The 15,310-nt window shown below is 42.3% G+C and overlaps 1 protein-coding gene across 2 annotated transcripts in view; it reads right to left on the bottom strand.

Moving 5' to 3' along the window:
• EFR3A (EFR3 homolog A) overlaps positions 1-15,310 on the bottom strand; it is a 1,082,041-nt gene that overhangs the window by 249,220 nt on the left and 817,511 nt on the right. For both annotated transcript variants that reach the window (XM_069220764.1, XM_069220765.1), the window contains exon 15: positions 11,546-11,621. In XM_069220764.1, coding sequence (XP_069076865.1) covers positions 11,546-11,621 — 76 coding nt within the window. The remainder of the gene's footprint in view (positions 1-11,545; positions 11,622-15,310) is intronic.

The following is a 15,310-nucleotide window of genomic DNA, read 5'->3' as shown; positions in this document are numbered from 1 at the left end:
ATCATTCATAAGCAATTAATATAATAGAAAGCTCATTCCTTTCCGTCGAAGGGAGGAAGTGGTAAGGAACAGAAACAAGAGAAACAGACCAAGGTGACACGTACATCAAAAGTATATATTTGTAGAAGACAAAGGCACTTGGCAAACAGCAATTCAGTTGTGATTTAGAAACACCAACACAACTCTTGTTTAGACTGAATTCCACTACGTTTTTTTTTTAAACTGCTCAGTAGGAGCATTACTACAGTGAAGCATACAGCATTATCGTTTAATCCTTGTGTCATACCGTCACCATCAGTTTGTTGGCCTTTAAGTGAGAACAGCTAATGACAGATCAATTAGCTATCAGCGCTTCAGGTGCTGCCCATCCTTTAAGAGAGCCATCTTAGTTCATCAATAGCCCATAGATGCTGATGAGCATTTTCCATTCAGTCAAGGGGCGGGATTGCTTTTCCATTGCAAATGAGAAGCAATATCACACACACGAAGAGGCCTCAAGTGGCATGGCTGGTGGGCCAAGAATAATTATTTCACTTTGATAATCAAATACATCTGTCTGACTTCTTCAAAATTATCCTACTATCATATCCCAAAGGTTGTTACAAACTTAATTTCCTGCACACAAGCAGCATCAACCATCATCGAGCTAGGGTTGCAGGAATACTGGAAACTAACTATCTGCTCCACCCCAGAAGAGGTAAACTCCACTTCAGGTGACCCAAATCTACCTCATTTCCAGATCAACCTCGACCACCCTGCCAAAATACCCTACTGAATAATTGTGCTCAACAGGTTGTTCATTGCTCAGCTTAGAGAGTGTTAAATTTGCATGTCTTTGCACATTATGTAGTTTTTACACCGTTTTGAGTATATTTAACTTAGCTTCTTCTGAGTAGCTGGTATACAGATTAATGAGAGAATATGGATTTTCTGGTGAAGTGACAACGCACAGCCAATTATATTCATTGGAGGCTGCTGGCTACGTGACGGTCGAGCCTAATGAGTACTAATGATTACAGCATATATTGCCCTACTGTGAAGAAGACACCTGCTTGACTCATGCTATCAAACAGCAGGTAACACTGGAGACAGTCAACCAGCAGTAATTTTACTTCATATCTCAACACTAGATAATTCTACTCCAGTCTAAAAGGTAAAGACTATCTATCCAGGGAGTGTTACTCTGTAAACTTGGGTTAGTTTCTAGCTTATTCAATCATATTAACAGCAATGAACCCACGGCCCTGAGAGAGCAGCAGTCATGATGGAACATTCTACTGGATCTCAGTGGTCATGTAGCCAGGTATCACCCCATCATAGCTTTATTAATTGGGGAAACTCTCTTAAACAAGAATGGCCACCAGGAAACATGGGAGAGACAGCTGGAGATATAGAGCATATTTAGGAATTTGGTGGGGCGGGTCATCTGATAAAAGTGCCATATTTAAAATATAATTGGCATCAATGCACACAAAATATGGGATGTTCCACATCTGTCCAAATCTAAATATGATCCAGAGCATCAGTCTCTGCATAACTTCACTGGGGCAGAATTTGCTTCATTACTTAAAGAAAAGTGCCCCAGTTGTGGACTTAAAGTTATATTCCAGGCACCATCTCAGGTTCTTAATCTGTGGCTTGATACTTGCTCTGAGAGAAAACACCTTCTGCAACGCCAGTCTAAGTGAGGGTCTAGCTCCTAAATTTAGGTGCTCAAAACTGAATATTATCTTACTTGTGTTAAGCTGAAGAGTATTGTTAGTAATTCTTATTTCAATGACCGACAAACAATAAACAACTATATATTAATGAAGTGCAGTGTCATCCACATCCAGATATATCTGTAGTCAGTGGTGAAGGAATAGCAAAGCAGGGGGTCAATCGTCAACACCTATCACAAGATAACACCCAGATATTAAGCCAACTGGGGGAAAGAGAAACACATGCAGAAACCTCCAACTTCCTTCATAACTGACCTACAAGTACCTATCCTTATAGCTGAAGTCTTACTCGTAGGAAGGAGCCGCATCTATGGCACCAATGTGTTATGGGCCACCATGCAGAAGAAAGCAGAAAAGCCAAACAAGGGTAGTAAACAGGCCTTATCTTTAATGACCAAGGCCAAGATGTAACTACACATCTTTACTTCCATCCCATGTACTGGATGAAAGCTTAAATAAACTGGTTGCAAAAAATGAAATGATACCAATTGGACAACCCATCTTTCACCTGACATTAGCTAGGAAGAGAGTAATCAAATAACAACTACACAGTATGCCAGGGAGTACATTGTTTCTTCAAAAGTCGTTTCACCAAATGCACTTTAAGCTAATCTGGTGCAAACCAATTGATCACGAAATTAATTAAAGTATCTGTCAAGAAGAGCTGACTAAAAGGATTGCCCAGACAAGAATGAGGACAACAGCAGAGTCAGAGAAATTCTGATGTCCTGGCTGCAAACCTAACAGCCATGGCAAATCCAATCTTTTCCGCTTGGAGCAGAGACAGAGATGACAAGATAGGCGGAGAGAGGGAGGAGATGACATTTGTAAAATTGCTGATCAGTAATCACAATGACGGGTTGTATATCATAATACAGTTGTCAGGCATAATGTCTCACAAAAATAACATCCCGCCGGGTGTAGATTTTTATTATAGACTTCAATGTGGCAATATTCTTGTAAGCAATATTTAGAAATCGATATTTACTTCAAATGCTATTCTGATACCAATGTTTGGCACCATACCGCAGAGTGTAAGGGTATGCAGAAGCTCCTGTGGGAGACTTGGGAAACAGGGAAGACACAGCAAGGGCAGAGGCTAGAGATGAAAAAAAGGAGGTGAGGGAAAAAACGACGTTAGGGAGCAGCTAGAAAGCAGGAGCACCGAGAAATGGCAAGGTGGGAGTAGGCTAGAGACGGCAAGGGTAAGATTAAGTGAGGAGGTGGGATGGGGCTGAAGCAAAGAGACAACAAATGGGAATGGGGTAGGGATGCAAGAGTGCGCTGAGAGCAAAAAGGAGTCATCACACAATGGAAAGATGACGGGCTGAGAGGCAGCAGGGAGATGCAGACAAACGTGGCGAAAAATGAAAGGTCAAAACCTCAGTGTAAAAAGTCAAATGCTAAATCTTGCAATCCTAAAGTAAAAATATTTCCCCTGCATCAAAAATGGACAGATGCAACTCGACTAACAAAAACAAGGTGAGATTAATATACTCCTCTGGGAAGGACAAACGCAGCGATAGAGAGGAAAGCCATTGAAAAAGCAGCATGAAGCTGATACAGAGAAGCAGGCCATCAAATCCTGAGAAAGGGCCCACCTCAAAGTCCAATTTAAGTATATCTTAAAGCACTGGCAACAACAGGTCTACCACCACCAGGTCTCCAGGTCCACAGGAAAAGCAGACTTTAGCAAGAACTAAAAAGCAATGGAAGACTATTACGTCTAGCTTTTTCCAACTCTGAAACCTCAGCCATCAGCAAATTGAATTAGACGAAAGTCCAAAACAAAGTCACTTAGATCTTGTTTATTTGGAGTACTTCCACTACTTGTTCATATCAAGTGCAGCATACATTAAACACTGATTTAAATTAATTGTATGATTATGGCATAAACAAAGGAATGGTCAAACCAGGTGGCTGTCCTCTCTTTCCCACAAATAGCAATGATTAAAATCACCATGGATGTTTAGTGGTGAGAAATAGGCTTGGACATAAAATGGAGGAGACTATGGTGCAGGTGTTTTATGAAAACATAGGCAGCTCTGTAGCATACACAGCATTGTGGCACAAATGGGTCAACGTCATTGTGACAGGATCTAAAAATCACTGATCAACTGGGAAAAGAACAATGGAGACCAGTTTGTCTAGAAGCATGTGTATTGTGATAACTCTGTCCAGAAGCATGGTGGTTTCTTAGAAGCTGGCCTGCAGGCTCACTTTAAACAAAGCCATCACTTGACATAAATGGTAGCATTGTAGCATCCATTGTATCAGGTGTGTATGGAGCCTACTCAACATATCAGGACTTACAGGTGACTGGTGACATGGGATTATGGGAACACAGAAACAGATAAATATACATATCAGAAATGGACAACACACCACTAACTGAACAAAGATCATGCCTGCCAGCCAAAACAGGAGATTAGATTTCCCATTATTGGCAGGTGGATAGGGAGGCAGTACAGCAAGTCAAACACATCAACAATTTTAATATGTAACAAAAGTTTCAATATTGTAGGAAAGGAAATAGAAGGGTTTTCACAGATGTTCTGTGACGCCCACCTCCAAGGCTGCATGACAAAAATTGCCACCGTGCAACTTCCTCATGCTTTCAATAAAACTGATGATGACAGTGGAGACCAGGAAGCAAAAGTCAAGGCCACAATCTCATTTATAGTCTATTTTAATCCAAGGAAAAAAACCAAGTATCTTGCAAGGAACTAGAAGCTGGCCTCCAAAGCAAATGAAGGCCGTACAGAAACTGAATTGTCACCACGAGGTAACAGGCCACAACATATCTTCATATATAAGTGTTGGGCAGTGTATCTGACATCATGTTATGATAAATGGGCCAACTCCACAGATCAAATGGATGATGTGCTCATATTCTGTGTGTGTCTGTACATAAAGTAATCAGGCATCAATGCATATTACGAATATCAAGCATGCTGAGTTGTCTGGAAGAAAATGAGTTACTAACCTGTAACTACGGTTCTCCAGTATTGGTATATTTTATACATTCACATGCTTGAATCACTCCCCGTCGTTGAAGTGGGAGCCCCACGGTACTATAATAAAGCAGTAAATATTGTTACCATAGTTCATAATGGAAATGAACAGCCACTTTAATAGTTTATCTATGTCCTTTTTGAAAAAAGGACCAAACTTGAACTATAAGCAATCAGGCTGTAAAAGGCTCCCAAGAGAGGCTGAATCCCTCAGGTTTTCTACCGCACATCGTGTGAGAGGAAGTCTCCCTGAGCTTTGCTCAGTTCTTCAGCTTTCACTCAGTTGTTGTATGTCCAAATTTCTACTGCTGTGTCACCATGTCAGAACCTTCTAAGAAATGACTCTTTAGACCTTGTGGTAAGAAAAGGCTGCATTCTGAAGATCCACATAAAGACTGCATTTATTTGGCCTGCATCCACATCACAAGGTAAAACACTGCAACATCTGCAGAACATTTTCTACCGAAATACTCAAGGACAGAGAGGGGGAGGTTGTTATTGTGGCTACAAATAATATCAACTAAGACTGTTGTTGTATCTGAGGAGGAAGACAGTGAGAGTTCCACTGCCTCACATTATTTTTTTTATTTTTTTTAAAGCAGGGGTGACCAGCAGGACATAAAAATGCCTTTAAAAAGATGCACCACGAGGCTTCCAAAGGTTCCTCATAAAAAGAAAAAGAAAAAATACTTTTCCTTCTGAGGTAAAATCTGACCCTTTAACTCCATCTTCAACCTTGACTTTAAAGCTATGATTCAAGCATGTGAATCTACGAAAGATCCAATACTGGAGAAGCTGGTGTGTTTCCAAGAGGGCAGGATGATACTTAACCGCAGCAGGCTTTTCCAGAATGCCACACCAGGTAACCAACTCAAAGGCAATGTGTCCACCCAATCAAAGTTACTGCTTCTCCTACTCTCTGCCATCACAGCAGTAGCAAAAGAGGAGCCTAGGAATATTTGTGTTCTGCCAGGGCACGGTCTGCTTAGGTGGCTGCAGGGTGTACAGGATCTGGTCACAACAGAAGTCTACTGCATGAATGAATAGTATGTGTCTGTCTGTGTGCTTCGGTACTTATATGCAGGGTTGCTTTGATGGTTGATTGTATGTATATATGTTTAAATGCATGTAATATGTTTAGATGCATGTAATATGTTTGAATGTAGGCACATAATATATAAAGTGAGCCTAAAGGCTTTGTTAGTGTTTGTTAGATTTCTCATTGAAGAATTATACCATTTTTAAATCCAGCACTGTTCTAAAATGTAACTTTTTCAAAGACTGTCATAACTGAACATTGGAACACCAGATTTGAAGTCATTGGAGAAATGTATTCATCTTTTGCTAACATGAATTGAATTCATACCTGAACGAAAAGAAGAATCCCGTATTCAGGCTGCTGGGTCTCATATCTAAAACTGTACAAGATATATGAAAACACTCTTGAGAAAATGGACGGACTGGGATGCAGGAGTGAAATCTATAGAGGTAGAGTAGTTATGCAGGAAAGGCACAACTAATTAAGACATTCAGGAGTAAAAGGCCTTAGGGCCTACAGAGAGGGCGGTATATAGGAGTTCCTGTGGCTCTGCATGAGGGCATCTGGGAAGGTAAAGCTTTGGACAAGGCATAAGTTAAGAAATACAATTTTATTACATGATGATGGCACCTATATTGCTTCCAGAGGTTAAATCAGTGCATTTGGATAGGTACCTTATAAATGATCCTGGCTGTGAGTCTATGGAGAACATGCTAGTACAAAGAACAGTCTCCAGGGGGACAAAGCACAGGGAAAATTAAGTAATAAGTGCTAGTAGAGAGTGGTGAGATCGCTGGAGTGGTAGGACAGAGTGTAAAGGAGGTAATGCTTACAAGGAGCGGCACTGTACAGGAGTCAAATGATCCATGTCACCAGAACACCTCTTTTGCTATCCTGAGGTTTTCCTTTATTTAAACCACTGTTTTTAGGTACATTAGTCAAAGTGGTTTAAAGCAACCTCACAACAACAACAACTCAAACTATATTGATTTGTTAAATTAAATCAAAGATGAAAAATAGAAACTTAGGGTCACAGAGAAATCGGAATGCGCCAATCCTACAGATACTGGCACAGCTCAATGAAGAATGTGAAAACCTATATAAAAACGTGAATAATGTGACAACTATTGCCTACTTTTTACGCACCCAAACATCCTTCTAAGGAAGAGGAAAGACTCCACCGCCTGGACACAAAAAGGGCATTGGCTTTCTACCTTGATTGTACAAAAGAGTTACGGGTAGATGTTCAACTCTTTGTTGATTATGTGGGTGCGATGAAAGATCGGTGTTAGAAACTGGATCTCTAGTTGGCAGAGGTATACACCCTTACCCAAGTAGGGACCAAAATCCTAGTCAGGGTAAGTCACAACACAATCCAATATGCACAAGTCAAGATATCACTTTTAAAAGTTTTAAATGAGTCTCAATCCTTAAGAATCTGTGGATGCATCCTTGTACCACACAGTACCTGGGCTGCGAAAAAAATAATGCATGGGGTCGCAAAGAAGGAGATGCGTCGAAAAATAAAGTGTTGCATCTGATTTTCCAGTGTGGCACATACGATATGTTGTTCCTTTCCACGCTGCAAGGTGAGGCGCCAATTTACAGGATATTTTGATGCCCAGGGACAATGCGTTGAAAATCCTGGACGCGCTGGTAAGAAGGAGCAGGTGCTGCATCGATCCGGTAGGCGATGCAGTGATTTTTCAGCCGTGAAGCAGGTGCTGCATGGATTTCTGCAGGCGTTGCGTCGATTTTCTGATGCACAGGGATACTCTTCTCTAGGGTGAGGTCTTCGTGGCCCTTAGACTTCAGAACAGAAGGCAAGCTCAGTCCAAGCCCTTGGAGAGCACTTGTGGAGTAGGCAGACTCCTTCCAGCAGAGACAGGGGCCAGCAGGTAGCATGGCAACAAGCAGGGAAGCAGTCCTTCTCACCAAAACAGTCTAGATGAGTCCTTTGAGCAGCCAGGCAGTCCCTCTGACAAAGTTCAGGTGTAGGTCCAGAAGTGTCTAATTTCTGAGGGTCACAGACCCACTATATATACCAAAAAATGCCTTGGATGTGGGGGGAAGTGGTTTTGAAAAGCAAATGTTCCCCTTTTCCGGTCTGCCAGGATCACTGTGAGGTGTTATCAGTCCTTTGTGTGAGGGCAGTTCACTGGCCTTTGAAGTGTACGGGTGAGCCCCTCCACCCTTTCTGCACAGAGCGACCCATTCAGTATGCAGATGAATGGAGATGTGACTAAGTGTCATGTGTTTATGGCTGTCTGGTTGGAATGCACAAGGGGAGCTCTCAATACAGACCAGATGTGGTTTGGAGATAGGCTGTAAGACAAAAAAGGCAGTAAGCGTAGAGAAATGCCCACTTTCTAAAAGTGGCATTTCTAAAATAGTAATATTAAATACAACTTTACCAGTAAGCAGGATTTTCTATTACCCTTCTGGCCATACTAAACATGACAGGACTACTCCGTTCAGATCAGAATCTACCACTTGAGTATATAAGGGCAGTTCTAATGCTGGCCTATGAGAGGAGCAGGCCTCACAGTAGTGAGAAACAAATTTGTGAGGTTTTCACTACCAGGACATGTAAAAAACATACATACACATCCTGACCTTTACTTACATAGCACCCTGCCCTGTGGGTTGCCTAGGGCCTACGTTAGGGGTGACATATTTTGAAAAAGGGGAGTCTAAGGCTTGGCAAGTACTTTTAAATCCCAAGGCAAAGTGGCAGTGTAACTGCACACATAGGCCTTGTAATGGCAGACCTGAGGCATGGTTAAGAGGCTACCTGTGTGGGTGGCATAATCAGTGCTGCAGGCCCACTAGTAGCATTTAATTTACAGGTCCTAGGCACATGTAGTGCAGTTTACCAGGGTCTAAATATGCCAATTTGGTATGAGCCAATGTTATCATGTTTTTTAGGGAGAGAGCATATGCACTTGGTAAAGTGTCCAGAATTTTAAAGCCAATTAAAATGAGGTCAGAAAAAGGGGAGGAAGGCAAAACGTTTGGGGTGACCCTTTAGAGATGGCCATTTTTGCAACAGTCAGGCAGTGCAGAAGTGGACCATCTCCAGGTGGGTTGTCCTCCGCGTAAAAATTTGCTATGCACTGGCCAAGAAGCAACACCATGAGGGTTTGCGTGCTCATTCTACCAGAGATAAAACTGCGACCACGCTTTAGCATGCGAAGTTCCAGTCCTTGATACCTGTAAGGCAGCGGCCAGGGCTTATCTGCATACGTTTACCAAACACTACTGTCTGGATAGTTCGGGTCGTAGGGAAGGGCACTTTCCCAGCTCGGTCCTGCAGGACTTTGTTATGATCTTGGTTTGTAGACCTTCCTCTGAGGATGGTACTGCTTGGGTATCTATTCTAAGGAAAGGAATCTGCAACCACATGTCTCTATCAGATGGACAAGTCCCCAGGGCCATGTCTCTATCAGATGGACAAGTTACTTACCTTCGGTAATGCCTTATCTGGTAGAGACAATATCTAGTTGCAGATTCCTTACTGACCCACTCATTCTCCCTACTCTGCGAACTGATTTCTACGGACAAGGACTCCCCTTTTAGGGCCTTAGTTTTTATGGTACAGTGGTCAGTGTTCTTTATGACTCTGAGCTTCTGTTGTGAAAAGAAACTGACGCCAGCGCACAGGGATGGCGACTATATAGGAGCTGCATCGTTATATCTGGTGCCGACGATGGACGCTAAGCCACTAAATGGCACACAGTGGTACTTGCTTGAGAAAAATCTCCCGATCCAGACGGACACCTAGGGGAAATTTTAAGGTGAGGAATCTGCAGCTAGATATCTCTATCAGATACCGAGGCCTCTTACCGATCCATCTCGCTAATCAGAGCAGAGGCCATATGAAGTCCTCTGCTGAACTGTAGACCCATTTTCAGCTTCAGCACACACAATTTCACAAATACCTGCAGGTCAGGAATGCACTGGCCACCCACTGCTCAGGCCTTACAGATCAGCCCTAATATAGCCCGCTTGAGGCAAGCTTGCCGATAGGCAGCATTTGCTGTGGTGGCATGTGTAAAATATACCATTCCCTCATAAGCAACACCCCAGACACATTTGGGCCTCTGAATCAGAAATGGGGGGCCTGGGAGGGAGAACTAGATGACGCACACTGGAGAGAGGTGTGTTATGTCCCCAAGAGGGATTGCAATGTCATCCATCATTCAACTATACTGTCTTCACACTACGTACTTCTCCCGGCCTCCTCTGGAGGGGGTGGAATACTTCTCAGGCCCCAGTGCTTCTGATGCACCTATCCTGATGCTTACTACGTGGTCTGGCAGTGTCCTGACACTGTACCATGCTGGTGGCGCATTACTTACTCGGTGCTAGGGAGACATAATAAATTCACACTCAGAGTGGGCCTATTGGGGATCATGGACAAAGGAGGGAATAGGGGCTAGCGGGTGTATATGGGTGTTGCACATTGGTCCTCGCCAAGCGCAACATCATATGAAAATGAAGTTCCCCAATCCCATCCAACATTTTCTGAGTGGTGGAAGGCAATGGACTGGGGAACCAAAATGAAGGAGTTCATTTACAGGGCACGGGGCTCTCCTCAGAAGCATAAAGGAACAAACATGAGGGAGGTATGCATTAAGGTTTGTTGGAAATGCAAATAAAAAGTTGCTTAAAAAAATACTTACCACATTGCTTCTAAGGTAAGCCCAACTGCTTTTGTGTCAAGTTACCATAGGGTTAAGCATTGGTCAATTTAGTGATGTTTGTAGTTCACCTTGACAGGGATTCTATATGTTGCTTGAAAAGTGTCTTCACCCTCCTCAATCAAAAACCCAATTTCCTACCTAGGAAATGAATTCTTAAAGGAAGTTTGCCTGTTCAATCTGCACGCCTCTGCACCCTATCCCAGGCCACTCCTGCTTTGAGCAGGGATCTTGATCAGGAGGTTCGCCTCTACTTTGAACATATAGTCCCAGAAGAAGGTCAGACATCAGTTTCTGAGTGACTGACACTCACCTCTTTTGGCGTTGGGTGGTTGACGGCACACCAGTTCTTTCACAGGTTTCAGTTGTGCACAAAGACTGTGAGACTAGTTCTGCAGATGATGCAGGGAGCAACAGTATTTATAAAATTATTTTAGCAGCCGGTTGATCGCTCACAAAGTAATCCATCCATGCACTGTAGTTTTTACACTACAATCAGCAGATGGATATTGGACTGTTTAAAAGAAGAATTATAAGACAGCCACAATTAAGACCTGGCTGCACAAATCCTTAAATAATGCATTGGAGTAGACTTGTGTTCATTGAACTTACAAAAATACATTCCCTTTGTTTTGTGCTAAAAGTATGAAGACAAAAACTGTAGTAAAATAAAGTGGCTTAAAAATACAGGAACATTTCAATTTTTGTGCAGCAAAATGTGCTAATCAAAGCTACAAAATCTAGGAGGGGTTGGGTAGGAGGATGGGAAGGAAAGTGGGGTCTAGCTGAAGCTACTTACAAGGAGATCTCAAAAGGGGATGGTTTTTAGCATAGCCCAAGGCGCTATGTCAAAATCATTAACTGGTCCAAGGCAGACAGAAGACCCTTTTGAAACCTGTGATCCAACTTATGCTTTAAAATAGGGGCAACCCATTTCTTGAACTAGTAATGACAACAATCCGACAGTATTTTGCTTATATTCATTTTTATGGCTTTGGACTATGTGTTGTATGAGGACGTCAGTGGACAGTGACAAATTTCTAATAGATTAGAAAAAGAAAATCTGACCTTTTTCATGAAGCTTACATCTTGCTTAGTAATTTTCTCTCTCTTTATTTTAAGATCAGAAACATCTGGAATGATCCTGTAAAAAAAAGCAACCAGAAAGAAAATGATAAAAGAATTGGTTTTAGAAATTGAAGCCCAACAACCAGTAGCAGATTTAGCCATTAGCCTATTTACACATCATGCTTGATCTCACAATGCTGGCCCTTCTGATTCAATAGCAGCATTGTGTTAAAGACCTAAGAAATCATAGTTGTAAAATGGCCAGGTGTGCTAGCAAACTGTATCCTACTTCACTGGTTGCTATTGCTAGAGATACATACACACACACACTGTCACCAGAGCAGCAAATCAGAAACACAGTATGAATAGGTGAATATGCATAGGAGCACACTCTTGGAAAAAACAATTTTATAGCACCTGGCAAATATTGCTGAGTTGATTTATGTACACAGTGCGATGTAGAATAGGCAGCACACTCGGAGTATTTTAATTTCTCAGCGTATAACCTCTACACTAAGAAAATGAATTTTGACACTATAATTTAGCTTACTATTCCCTATATTGATTCCTCCTCGCTTACTTCAAGTATTGTATATTCCCAGGATACCAGGCTGGCATTACTACTCTAATAAAACCCATATTCAAATATTCTGCATCACTTTCCCTGCCTACCATCCAAAATCAGGAGATAGGCAAAGGTTCTGGTACTATGCCACTATGACCCCTCAAGTAATAGAAACATTGATACAGTAACAATCCTTCAGAATAGTATCTACGAAGAATAACATTGTACACAAAATAAAGAATGATGGCTTGTTTGTTGTGCAGCAATCTCACATTTATTCCTGTCATAGGAGGAAAACTGTGGATGAAGATGTCTTCCTTTTTTACTACACTAAACGAAAACCTGAAGCACAGACCTATTAACCAAACTTATCAGACAAGTGTAAAGAACAAGAAGCTGAGGATCACATTCACCAGCCCAACAAGATAATTTCAGCAAGGTGCTGCAGTGGAGCTGTAGGTAGGAATGGCAAAAATCTGCAATGAATGGCCACTGTTGTGTTTTATGCATTTCAAAGCTAGTGGTGCAAATGGGCAAACTATAGATGCATGGAGGGTGCTGCCATGCAAACCAGCTCACTTGGTACGCACAGGAGGTGTGTTCTTTGCCAGTCTTTTTTCAATCAGCGGGCTCCTAACCATATGTCTCTGGACTTGTACAAATCAAGGCTCCTGTTATCACTAAGCTGCCCCCAGCTTGGCTGAAGCGACTGGCCTTTCCATACTTTCAAGTATCCGAAGGGCACTGGTGAGGCTAAAGAAAAGCACAGCAAATTGTAAATGGTCGTGGCTGAATAGCAGGTAATGTCTGTGGGACTGCAGGACAGGCGTATGAAAATACACAACATGCAAGTCTAAGGCTACCTTCCAGTCACCTGAATCCAGGGCAGATAGAAGGTGGGCCACTGTGAGCATCCTTAATCTGTCCTTCCACAAGAAAGCATTCTGAGGGGAGAGATGTAAGGCCTCTGTCCTTCTACAGCATGGGAAAATAGCTTGAATAAGAACCAGTCCCTATTTTCAAAGCTGGTGCCCTCTTCATCCCCTCTATGGAGAAGGGAACTTGCGATTCCTACAACAAATTGGCCAGATGCTCCTTTGAGCCCAGTATTAATGTAGGTGGAGGATGCTGCACGTCAAACCTCAATGGAAGGCGGGCGGAAAATACATCCAGTATCAGGGAAGCATCCAAGTCACTGGCCTCCCTTACGTTCATGTAGAAATTGTCATCAATCATAATGATGGTGTAAAGTCATCCACATCATCTCCATTGTGAATTTAGTTTGAGCCCAAAGTCGAAGGATCTGGTGCAGATGTAGACATCAGAATAGACGATTGGCAACAAAGCTGGTGCAGAACCTGAAGCGGGTTTGGGAAGCACAGATGGCGCAGAGGATGAATCAGCTGTTGTTAACCTGACTGGGGGCCGTGGTGGATTGTTGGGACCTGAAGACGCAACAGAGGGAGCCAGAAGGAGTGAAAAAAATGCACACAATGGCCTCCCGAAAGGATTTGAACAGTTGCTGTATCACCAATGACACAGGAAACACAAGGAGCATCAGGGAAAAATGTGGAATCAGCTAATCAGTGGATCAGAGTGAGATGTGGAACAATCACAACCTTCTTCTCTGAAGACAGAAAACAGCAGGATGGGGTGGGGGGGTGAGTCCCATTTGGCTTCTTTCAAGTTTCCTCTACGTTTTGGACCTACTCGAAGGCTTTCTCTACACCAATGAGTCCACACTTTTGACTTCAGAAGCAACTTGTGCAGTTTCTAATGGTGTTCAGTGATGTACAGCTTGAATCACAATCCCAAATTTCATTTTCATGAGGGTTGTTTTCCTCACATGACTTGGAGTCATGCCGCAAACCCAAATACTAAACACATATAACTTGTGGCTCTGTCACAGACCTCATGGTTCTAATCCTGTAATTTACGGACGGACCATAGTTCCCTTATACACTGGTAAACAATATTTTGCTGAAAATCTAAGCAATGAGGGATAAGGAGAGCAGTGCTTTGGTTCCATGTTCAAAGGAGTGGAAAGAAAGGGTGGCGTTTATATGCCGCTCTCAAAGTCACATGGCACCGCCTACCAGAAAGCAGGAGCACTGGTATGTTCAAGTTTCCAGCTCCAGACTGGTTTCTTGGTGAAGCCTCTGTGATTAGAAGTATTGATCAAAAAATGCCACACTCCATAACATAGTTGCCTAACTGGGAAGCAAAGACTTTGCGTAAAAAGGGGAGACCCACCACTGCACACCCACTTTGGTGCTGCTTTAATATGCATGCAACTCCACAAAGTCATGTGTGTGCATCTCTGTTGTTAAATGTAAGAGTAAGTAAAAAAAGAAAAACACAGTGGCACTGATGAGCAGCCACCGAGAACTTAGAGGGAGGTGAGGGTGGGCACCTGGGAAAATAGGGATGGGTGAGATTAGTGGAAACTCTGGGAGGAAGTTGAATGAGGAAGTATATAGCAAAATACTGTGTACCTGCTTCCAGGGGGCTGAGAATGGTTCTTCACACACAAATATATATATATATATATATATATATATATACACACACACACACACACAAACACACAGAAAAATAAAAAGGTTGAAGTAATGTTATGTTATATTTACGTGACATGCTCAGTAACAACGTAAACTAAAAACCACTGAAATTAACCAGTTTTAGTTAACTAGTGCCCTAAGGTAACTATAACTTGCTTCCCCGCCATGCCATGCACAGTTTTCACATCAATAATTTCACTGCAAATGTTGTAGTGATATAATCAAGGATGCCATATAAGATGTCATGAATGATGTAATATGTGGGTCAATTAGCAGTGCATGGCAAGGGTGTCTGTTATAGCTACCTTAGGGCACAAGTTATAGTTTTACTTGAGATAACTAGAGAATTTCAGTGGATTTTAGAGTTTATAATGTTATAGTGTTACTGAGCATTTCACCTAACTATAATGTTACTTTAACCTTTGGTTCTTTCTGTAAATTTCTAGTTTTTTTTTTTTTTTAACATAAAAGTAATATTTACTTACCATACATATATCTAACCCACTGCAGAGCACGGTGGGGGGTTGGCTGAAGGGTCAGTCAACCCCTACTCATGCAGTGGACAGCGGAGGGTTGGCCACACTGCCTGTCTTGCGGATCAGGTCTGTGGCCAAATCCCCTAAAGGCAGCCAATCCCAC

The sequence above is a fragment of the Pleurodeles waltl genome, chromosome 2_2, assembly GCF_031143425.1.
Source record: "Pleurodeles waltl isolate 20211129_DDA chromosome 2_2, aPleWal1.hap1.20221129, whole genome shotgun sequence".
Lineage (NCBI taxonomy): Eukaryota > Metazoa > Chordata > Amphibia > Caudata > Salamandridae > Pleurodeles > Pleurodeles waltl.
The sequence above is the reverse complement of the archived record's forward strand: the minus strand, read 5'-3'. Positions and strand labels throughout refer to the sequence as shown.